Here is a 12,150-nt window from a genome sequence, read left to right as displayed (position 1 = left end):
ATTAATATACCCGATCAAATTTACATCCTGAGTACTGAATAGCTAAGAATGATACGTTACATTACGATATATTATGATTAAACAATTCCTTAATATTTTATCTTTGAAATACTGGAAATTATAACTACTGTAAAGATAAACAAAATGTTATATCTTCATGTGTGAAGAGGTCACGTTTTATATTGACCAATCAATACGGTACGTTTTATTCGCTGCATTCAAAAAGCCTCGATGTCAAATGTGACGACATTAGAACCTGGCGCTAACTAAAACGCTAATAACTTTTTTCGGTAGCAATATTTTCATCGTTGTACTATTGAAATATTATAAATAGAAAATGTATGGTTTCCCCGCTAATTATTATATATATTTCACTCGTATGGCAGAAAACATCGACATTTTACGAGTGCAAAGCACGAGTGAAAAATATCAGTATTCAATAGCTCCGGTTTTACGTGTTCACGAATTGCCCAATATGATTTTTCTGTCCTTCCCTTGGGTATGACAAATGGTATTTTGAAAGACACAATACCATGAAATCACGGGAGTATTATGATATGAAGGGACGGGTACATCTGGTAAGTTGCTACACAGCATTACAGTGTATACCAATTGTCCATTTGCGATTTGATGTGATATAGGCACGTGAAACGTAACATAATCATAACCAATTAATGTTAAAACAAATGAATTAATTAACTTTGAAAGTGTTCACGACTTTGTGATGGCTACTCGAATGATTGCGAGATCTATCGAACACATATTAACTGAAAATAACAACATAGACGTTGTGTTGTACATTTCTACACACTGATTGTACCGGATGATGGTTTTTATTGAAACAGTTGACATTATATAATATTCGTCCTCCTATTTGACATACACAAAATTCGTCTTCCCAGTTGACATTATACAATATTCGTCTTCCCGTTTGACATCATACAATATTCGTCTTCCCGTTTGACATTATACAATATTCGTCTTCCCATTTGAAATTATACAAAATTCGTCTTCCCATTTGAAATTATACAATATTCGTCTTCCCATTTGAAATTATACAAAATTCGTCTTCCCGTTTGACATTATACAAAATTCGGTTTCCCGTTTGACATTATACAAAATTCGTCTTCCCATTTGAAATTATACAATATTCGTCTTCCCATTTGAAATTATACAAAATTCGTCTTCCCGTTTGACATTATACAAAATTCGGTTTCCCGTTTGACATTATACAAAATTCGTCTTCCCATTTGAAATTATACAATATTCGTCTTCCCATTTGAAATTATACAAAATTCGTCTTCCCGTTTGACATTATACAAAATTCGGTTTCCCGTTTGACATTATACAAAATTCGTCTTCCCATTTGAAATTATACAATATTCGTCTTCCCATTTGAAATTATACAAAATTCGTCTTCCCGTTTGACATTATACAAAATTCGTTTTCCCATTTGAAATTATACAATATTCGTTTTCCCATTTGAAATTATACAAAATTCGTTTTCCCATTCTTGATTTAATCTATAACATGCTCTAGAAAGCATAGTCTAATGCATACATTTCTCGTATCCCTTTATGAAGTTAAATCAGAAAAAATACTACAAGTACGTTTGCTTACCTCATTAAAATACATGCTTCACCACCCATTCTTATTGCTGACGGACCCAATGATGTATTTCCAAGCCATGATATCAATGACCCACTTTCTAGTTACAGGTGTTTGACAAGGATATCAAAACAATGAACACCTAGTGAAACCACTAGAGCGATTTGTTAATGTTTATCATGGGAGTGAAAACAGAGAAGACTGATGTATATTTATTACTCATATATATATAATGGATGTATTTATGACGGTAGCGACACATCTGTCGACAATAAATTTAAGCTTCCTTTTTGTGAATGCATTCGTATTTCTCCAGATAATCTCACAAAAATGCGAATAAAAACAAAAGAAAAATATATTATTTTTACACGACAGCAAAATCGTTACTAGAACCAGTAAACATGTTAGTATGAGTTCTGAGTACGAATCTGAAATAGAATGTGTTTGGTTGAAAGCTAACAATGCTTTCAGTACATCATACAGTTGTCATGTTAAATGAAAGCTTTATGACAACACCATTGAATGATTATGAGGGAAAATTTAAACAGAGAATATATAAATTAGCTTTTAATCAAAGACTGTAGATCCTCGATAGTTGACTTTATAGTATCTTAACGCGGAGTAAACATGTGATAGATATTTGGACAGGTGCTTTCATGACTCTTACACAGCTAACGACAGGTAAATGTCCGATATGGATGTTACACGTTGTGGTGGCGTTTTGTTATGTGACACTTAGTGAAATATCATAAGTAAGAATGCATTTAAACAATTACTGATAGAGAGTATCATTAAAGTATTACTCTCCGTAAAAAGGATAACAATAAATATAAAGCTAACTTATTTGTATCGATGCATTCTGAAGCATGATATAAATAGAAAACTTCAATTTCAACCTCATTACGCAAAATTAATAAAATGGTCTGGATTCTTTTAAGGGAAAAGTATTATACAACTATTTGGGACCTCTACCAGGGTTTACTCAAAGTTGTAATATTTCACAATGTTTTTGTGAATACCAGAGAGAATGAAGGGAAACGCTTTTGTATTAGTATTTACAAGCACGTAAAACAGACAATAAGTTATCAGGGACGAGTTTTGTTAGTATACCCACATTAGAAAGTAAAACATCAGTAGGTCATGCTTTGTTATAATAAAAAGTCCTAATTAGTAATTCGCAAAGGTATCTTACATGGGTTTTAGCATGTATCCAATGATTGAAAAGAAATAGCACACCACAGAGTACAAAGTAATACCCTCTGACACCAGAAACATATACAGATGTGTGATTAGTATGCCTATATAACACTCCTAACCGGTTTCATCACGTATCCAGTCTTTGATACTAAAAGATATGCTAAAGATGAGTTAAATCTTGATGCCAGAAACATATGATATACTGATTAGCATGCCAAGTGAAAATATATCTGTATTGCCCTGAAAGCCCGATATATATTTAAATGTATCATTCCTGTTGCATACGTAATGTGGTTTACGCGAGGCAATAACAGAGCGAATTTCACATAAACGTCTATTTCATTGTTATTTGTGAGACGCTATAGAGGGTGTAGACACTTTAAAACTGCCCAATATCATGCTGTGATAGAATTAAACTTTCATCTTTGATCTTACTCTGAGACCTGATCTTGTACAGAAAGACATACACATGGTGAATAGTCCTATAGTCTTGCATGCATACAATCCAGCTAAAATGTTGATTCTATAATTTGAAAAACGTGTGTTTCACGTGGCAGAAACAGTAAATGAAAACAACCCAAATTACACTCAATCAAAACTCGAATATCCCCAATACACAGCACAGGTCTTTGGTACCGTGTCGGTACATTTCTATAATTTTAAAACAACTTTCACGCGAACAGACCATATAGTTGGTGGCGACTTATCAAAATAATGTCAACAATGAATCTTATATGCAATAGTGTTAGATTCCATTACATTCTTAATTAAAGAGAAAAGGTAAGTTATCAATAAAACTCGTGGAATTTACCAATGAGCGACAGCCCCCTTTGGTGGTTCACATTAGCCTTTGATCATTGTACGATTAACGATTGGTGTTCTTTTACTAACATAACGGGCAACAGTACGGTCGTATAGGTATCAAGTATTTCTTTGACCACAGTGACGACAGAAGTACTTTGTACATCGATTGATTCAACCATACAACGTATTTCTAGATTATACCCCAGGCTCGGTTTCTGGATATTACCAAGGGTCTGGTTTCCAGATCATACCACAAAGTGCATTTCTATATATTACAGCAGACAGGGTATCTACATAATACTGCAGACTCGGTTTCTATATATGTTCTAGGTTTTGGTTTCCACAGAGTGCATTTCTATGTATTAAACTAACGGATATGGTATCTAGATATGTCACCGCACGTTCGGCTTCTAGGTATTGCCATAGGTTGGGTATTCAGATATTACCATATGTTTGGTATCTAGATTATACCATAGGTTGGGTATTCAGATATAACCATAGGTTGGGTATCTAGATTATACCATAGGTTGGCTATCTATATATAACCATAGGTTGGCTATCTAGATATTACCATAGGTTGGGTATCTATTATACCATAGGTTGGGTATTCAGATTATACCATAGGTTGGGTATCTAGATAATACCATAGGTTGGGTATCTAGATTATACCATAGGTTGGGTATTCAGATTATACCATAGGTTGGCTATCTAGATAATACCATAGTTTGGGTATCTAGATAATACCATAGGTTGGCTATCTAGATATTACCATATGTTTGGTATCTAGATATTACCATATGTTGANGCTATCTAGATATTACCATAGGTTGGCTATCTAGATATTACCATAGGTTGGGTATCTATTATACCATAGGTTGGGTATTCAGATATAACCATAGGTTGGGTATCTAGATAATACCATAGGTTGGCTATCTAGATTATACCATAGGTTAGGTATTCAGATATAACCATAGGTTGGGTATCTAGATAATACCATAGGTTGGGTATCTAGATAATACCATAGGTTGGCTATCTAGATATTACCATATATTGAGTATTCAGATATAACCATAGGTTGGGTATCTAGATTATACCATATGTTAGGTATTCAGATATAACCATAGGTTGGGTATCTAGATAATACCATAGGTTGGCCATCTAGATAATACCATAGGTTGGGTATTCAGATATAACCATAAATTGGCTATCTAGATTATACCATAGGTTGGCTATCTAGATAATACCATGTTAGGTATTCAGATATAACCATAGTTTGGCTATCTAGATAATACCATAGGTTGGCTATCTAGATAATACCATAGTTTGGCTATCTAGATAATACCATAGGTTGGGTATCTAGATATTCCCGCAGACTGGGTTTCTATATATAACAGCCGACAGGGTATCTTTACATTACCATAGGCTTGGCTTTTATGCATTACCGTAGACTGGGTTTCTATATATACCCGCAGACTGGGTTTCTATATATAACAGCCGACAGGGTTACTATACATCACCATAGGCTTGGTTTCTATACATTACCGTAGACTGGGTTTCTATTTATAACAGCCGACAGGGTATCTATACATCACCATAGGCTTGGTTTCTAGATATTAATGGACAGTTGATTAGCACATTTATCAAGATCTGGTGCGCTTATTGGCCGTTTCACGTTGACATTTACATTAATAAAAAAACAACATTACAGGCGAATGATATAAACCTTTTACAATATATCACGAACAATGACATAGAACATGTTGCCACGTGGACGAATGTGTAGCATGTCAATTATCTATAAATTGTACTGTCATACATCACCGTGTTGTCTAACAATAAACATGATATACAAGAAAAATGAATATTTTAAAATAGTCTACACATTTACTACTCGTGTTACTGTGTTGGACAGAGGCACACAATTTAAACCTCCGTCGGGTGTTAATTAGATTGCCGGTCAACCGCATGTACACGAAGAAAGTTGAAATCTATTTACTCCTCGAGTGGACATACTGCCAATGTAAACATCATTCAGATTAATGTGTTTATATCGGACACTTGGTATAATGACCTTTCTTTGGAGTTTAAATAATATTTCGATTTTGTGTTTCTTTTATAATCAAACCAAATATCTAAACAGGCAGCGTTCTATTGAATACTTGATATCGTAATGTAAATGTCTGCAAATATTTTGGCGTGTTTTTTTTTAGCATGGTTTATTTGAAAGAACTATGTATTAAACTGGCTCTGGTACCACAATAGCCTTCGTCTTAGATATTGTCCTGAATTTGAACATTCTAACATTTTACCATTCCATTTTTTCCTGTTAACAATTCACAGTTTTAACTTTTGAGATAATTTCACACCATAATATGTACATATTTCACATTTCATTTGACACACATAATCCCTCGTCTAAATCACATTAAAAAGGTTGTGTCAAGCCGCGGGCCACGTCATCAACCGAAAGAATGTTTGCTTGTTCAATTAGTTGTCGATGCTCAATATATTTTTTTTATCTATTATGGTTGAAACCATAGCGAGTGCAGCAGTATACATTTTGCATGTTAAAGTGACAAAGTGGAACACAATTCACATATAGTAACCAATCAAAAGAAACAATAAAGTACCGAAGTGTCAACAATGCCGTTATTCGAACTCTAAATTTCACAACCGGAGCAAGATGCGTACAAATGAAAGATATATATGGAGACCATCGGAAAAAATGTACGGAATACAGACGTTCCGGAAGGGTAAGCGTCGACTGCTTCATCGACGATACCTGGCATGCGACACTAGATCAAATCCAAGTAGGTTTCGTCCTCAAAGCGAGAATCATCGGGGTGTTGACAAAGATACCACAGGATGTACAAATGAGTATAATCATATCACACAGGGACAGGGAAAATCCCCAATGCGATAATGATGCCGACCATTAAACTTGCCAACATTCGTCAACAAACTGCATTTCTCGAGATCTTGTGCTGTAACTTTGTCCGTCAGCCATGATAACACCGCCAGTGTCATATAATATGACCCACAATATTTTGAACTCATAGTTTAAAAGTACCTACACTTGCGAAGGATTTGATTCTTTCATTTAATAGGTTATGTACGGCTTACACTAGCGTTTGTTGAGCAATGCTAACAATTCCCTTTGTAGTCCGTCATTTTTACTGACCTGATATGAGGAACGCCCTGAAAAGCATTTTTCCTATGTCCAAGTAATTGGCTACCAAGCCTGGCGAAAATGTCCTTCATCACAGGTAAAACTAATGTTCGGCTTCAGTTGTGGTTATCACACCACCGAACACATCTGTTTCTGAAAATAGAAACCTTGCAATAAGACAAATATTGAAACCAAAACTGTTATCAGATAACATTAGGCTATTAATGAAATGAAGATTTGTATGTAGTAAGAGAGTAAAAAAACCAAAATCTAATTTTGAGAACTAAACGCATATACACTTGCCTTTGTGTATGATGACAAATAGTTTTAACAAAAGCAATTGAATGAAATACAAGTTACATATCCATTTGGCAAATAAAATTACAAAAACATAAGGATATCTGCTGAAATGTCATTCTTCAATTCAATCGATTACAAAAATGAAATCAAAATCAAATCTACTACTGGTATAAGGATTTGCTACACATTTGTAGCAGCCATAGAGTATGACTTGGAAAACCCTACCTTTATAGTTTTATTCTTGGGCCTTCCGGTTTTTTTTATCACACGTGGTTGATAAAAAAGATTCTTACGTTTGTGGTGTTTTCAGAAAACAGATGAGAAGGGCATTATTCCTTTTCTTGATATTGTGCTAGAGCACAATAATAGTTAGTCACGTTAATCGACGACAGACCGATATAAAAAAGTCGATAAAACGTCAGAATAATTCGGACTAACTAATAGTATGCATGCTTTCAGTTCGGGATTACGAATCTGACAGCGGAACAAATCAAATAAAAGAAGCATGCATGCTTCACAAACATAACAAACAAATTGTGAAAGTACATGCCACAATTAGCTCAACACTTAGTGTCAGTGTTATCTGATATAATTAGCGCACAGTTAGGTGTTGAATTCTGTGCAATAACATGTTGTTAAGTCGCAAAGAGCAGACGATACAAGGACAGTCCGGGGAATAAAGCGTACCTGCTAACTTTGGTTCCAAAATCAACATCCCCCGGTCAGTCTTTAAGCCTTAAGAATCTACAGTTAGCGAGGTCAGTGGAATAGTGACCGCTTCATGTAACACGTTGCAATTAGTACCAGCATCGTGAACCCTAGGGTACCTTGTAAGGTCATTTTCGGGACTCTATGGAAGGTTCCTATGTAAACAGGGAGGACCCACGGTATTCCACAGCCCAAGTCTCCCACCTTACATTTTATACTGTGTACTTTTTACGTGCCTATTCATTCTAAATTTGAAAAGGTAACTTCTATTGGTGTGGACTGTTTTCAATACGATTAGGCCTTTCACGAGTAAAGCATTGTCTAGTGTTGTTGACAGTTATCCCCGTAGTCATTTAGAAAGCTGATTTCACAACTGGCTAGGTAACATATACAAAACTGAAGGGATTAACGTCACGTTCTTTTATAACGCATGGACCGTTTATAAAAACTAAATTATCTGTACTCGTAATCAACCTCATTTGCAAACGTGAAATGAATATCCATACCCTTTTGAAGAATTGTTTACATTTAGTTAATATGCCAGCGTTTAAAAATAATAATTATTTCTATAGAACTTCATGACTGGCTAAAAATACTTGCTTCGATAGCAAAATGCAACTTACTCTGTTTACATCAATATGCATTCTTTTTCGTTATTTTGCTAACATAAGGAGGAAATGTTAAGGTTTTTTTCAAGAGATACTTATTCCACAAAGGTGTATTATACGTGAATGTTATCTTACCTGTAAGGCGATGCATGCTGCTGATGTAGATGTGCCGGTTAAAGCATCCAGCTCGGTAATTTTATTCCATGGCAACTCAAACACGTGGACTTATTTCGTCTATGGCATAAGATTGGAATGGAGCTCTACTGCAGCCGTGATGAAATGAATTATTTTTCACAACCTTGTAGCACACTGGACCTACCAGCCAATATATGTGACCCAGTAAATATATCTGTACTAATATAGGTAGATCTTAAGCTCAGTGTATAAGTGTGTGTAACGGTTCAGTGAGTATGACAGAACACTGTATTAATATTCACAGGGCGTAACCGACCTGTATATACCACGTCATAGTGAAAATGTTCTACCCAATCTGTACACAGTGACGGGGCACGGGAACCAAAGATAAGCTTTCGGTAATACTATCCCACTTGTAAAACAGGGCCATTTAATGTATTGTCTGGTAAGCTGACAAGTGAGCCGGTGATATTTACAATCAAATGTCTTATTTCTAAATATGCGTTTTGGTTGTTTTTAAAATCACATACATAAACAACAATTAGACTCCGTTAATACTACTATTAAATCCTAGCAAATCAGCCTCTCCCTTTATCTATATAGGTGTATTAATGATAAATCTCAGTAAGCAGTATTACAATGTATTTAACTATCATTATTAGCTAAAACCTCCCGTAAATTATTTTCAAACTTTTACCAAAAAAATGTATAAAAAAAAAAATACTTTTAAAAAATACTTAAAGTAACGTATCATGCAAAGAACAACGTCATGTGAAATATGACATCTTTCTGCTATGTATTATCACTTAATGTGTCTCGTCGTTAGACAATATACGCGTCTGTTAACAAAATGTCTGTATTTCAAAGTCTGACAATATTGTACCATCATCATACATATATGGCAAGGCGTCAAGGCTGTCCAGCTGATTGCATGATTGTTTCGCCAAACTTATAAAACTCCATGGTGTCTTTCTGTTCGAATGATTGTTCAAACTCACATATGTTCAGGATGTCCTCCTGTCCGTACCATAGTTCAACATCAGATAGTTCCATGGTGTCCTTCTGTCCGTACTATTGTTTAACCTCACATATATCCAAGATGTCCTTCTGTCCGTACAATTGTTAAATATCGCATATATCCAGGGTGTCTTTCTATCCGAATGATTGTTCAACCTCGCATATATACAGGAAGTCCTCCTGTCCGTATCTTTGTTCAACCGCACATATTTATCCAGGATGTCCTTCTGTCCGTATTAGTATTCAACCTCATTATGTTTAAATTCTGTTTATTACATTTTTCTTCATAAAGATATTCCGTCTTTGCGTATTGCAGAGTTATCATCTCTTGTGAGTAGGTATTGATTGTTATGTCATTTGTTTGTGAGAGTAACGTCATCAATTTTTGAGAAAACCACGTAATTTTCTCACACAAACCAATGACGTAACAATCAATACCTGTTCACAAGAGAAGATAACTCTGCAATACGCAAAGACGGAATAGGCTTCAGTGAAGTTTATTTTAAAGACGGAATAGGCTTCAGTGAAGTTTATTTTTCGTCCAAATAAATGAAGACACGGAATGCTGTATTGCGACGTCGTTTAGTGTTATTTGTCAAGTAGAAAAAATATCATATGTGTTTTCATCGTAAACCCTGATCTTTCACTAGTAAAAAAAAGAAAAAAGTGAGTAAGGAAGTTACGTTGCTCGACACATGCGGGTTCCCACTGGGTGGTTAATAACTGTGAGTTTGAAATCACACTGAATTCAGAGATATGAACACCAATTTACTTTCCAATATGTGCAAGTATCTACCCACTGACTGGCACTATTTGCTACTCTAATAATATATCCATGGACTTACCTCTGTTTATTTGTAACCCATATAATATACCCACTGGCTTACCCGTATTTGTAACCCATATACCATACCCACTGGCTTACCCGTATTTGTAACCCATATAATATACCCACTGGCTTACCCGTATTTGTAACCCATATAATATACCCACTGGCTTACCCGTATTTGTAACCCATATAATATACCCACTGGCTTACCCGTATTTGTAACCCATATAATATACCCACTGGCTTACCCGTATTTGTAACCCATATACCATACCCACTGGCTTACCCGTATTTGTAACCCATATAATATACCCACTGGCTTACCCGTATTTGTAACCCATATAATATACCCACTGGCTTACCCGTATTTGTAACCCATATAATATACCCACTGGCTTACCCGTATTTGTAACCCATATAATATACCCACTGGCTTACCCGTATTTGTAACCCATATAATATACCCACTGGCTTACCCGTATTTGTAACCCATATAATATACCCACTGGCTTACCCGTATTTGTAACCCATATAATATACCCACTGGCTTACCCGTATTTGTAACCCATATAATATACCCACTGGCTTACCCGTATTTGTAACCCATATAATATACCCACTGGCTTACCCGTATTTGTAACCCATATAATATACCCACTGGCTTACCCGTATTTGTAACCCATATAATATACCCACTGGCTTACCCGTATTTGTAACCCATATAATGTACCCACTGGCTTACCCGTATTTGTAACCCATATACCATACCCACTGGCTTACCCGTATTATGTTATCCATATGTCACCACGGTAAAATACCTCAGTAGAGTGTAAGACTTGTAAGCCATAGGTCCTGGGTTCTCCTCCTAGCGGAGGCATTGAAAAAATAATTACCTCTGTTACATTGGTGCCCACGTAGGGACCCGGAAGATATGACAAAAATACTCGGCGATGCATGCAAAGGAGTTTCTATGACCCCTGGAAAATTCGGGACGAGTTATTTCCAGGAGGGGGAGTATGTCCCCCTGGTAAAATACTAGCCCCTTCCTACCGACACGGCTAGGGAGAATTTCTCTTTAGCTCATTCGGTTGGTTTGGTTTGGTTTTATTTTGTTTAACGTCCTATTAACAGCTAAGGTCATTTTAGGACATATAGAGTGTAAGCCAGAGGTCCCGGGTTCGACTCCTTGCGGAGGTATTGAAAAAATAATGCCATCTGTTATACATATAATATACCCACTGACGTTTTGTTTTCTGTAGAGTTACTGACTTACTCCTAGTCGTTTTATTTATCCCCATGACTGACCTTTCTTCGTTACAACTGCAGTTTTACCCTTGTTTCTTGCACTCCTGGCACATTTGTATGTTGAAGCCTGTTATCATCCTGCCTGACCTACTTATAGCTGTCGGGGTTACCTATGGTGTTACGCGTTTAATGAGCCCAACAAATCATGGTTCACTGAACATAAATAGATATTTTTTTCAGTAAAAAAATAGAATCCTTTAATTATAAAAGATATAAGCAACCACCCGCTAAGAGTAGTATATCAGATCTTACAAACAATTAGAAAATGCGTAGGACAAAGTCAGAAGTGGCGTTTTCTTGTAGATATTTTGAAATCATGTTCTCACTGTTTCAGTAAGGTTATGACCGATTAACTACTTATTCTCAAAATTTTTCCTGAGAGACTCCATTATTCGACGAAGAATTTGTTCATCGCGACCTGATTAACAACAATGACCCATCAGTGTTAACTGTAATAAAGACTTATTTAC

General features: G+C 35.7%; 1 protein-coding gene across 1 annotated transcript in view; it reads right to left on the bottom strand.

Moving 5' to 3' along the window:
* Positions 1 to 8,823, bottom strand: part of LOC110457823 (cubilin-like) — a gene marked incomplete at its 3' end in the record, with an annotated part of 33,473 nt that extends 24,650 nt beyond the window's left edge. The window contains exons 1-2 of the mRNA XM_021509249.1: positions 8,530 to 8,823; positions 6,791 to 6,931 (exon numbers count right to left, since the gene is read on the bottom strand). Of these exons, the coding sequence (XP_021364924.1) occupies positions 6,791 to 6,818 (28 nt within the window). The remainder of the gene's footprint in view (positions 1 to 6,790; positions 6,932 to 8,529) is intronic.
* Positions 8,824 to 12,150: the final 3,327 nt, after the last annotated feature.

This window comes from Mizuhopecten yessoensis, unplaced genomic scaffold (assembly GCF_002113885.1).
Source record: "Mizuhopecten yessoensis strain PY_sf001 unplaced genomic scaffold, ASM211388v2 scaffold9331, whole genome shotgun sequence".
NCBI classification, from domain to species: Eukaryota; Metazoa; Mollusca; class Bivalvia; order Pectinida; family Pectinidae; genus Mizuhopecten; species Mizuhopecten yessoensis.
Note: the sequence above shows the minus strand (reverse complement) of the source record. Positions and strands in the feature narration are given on the sequence as shown.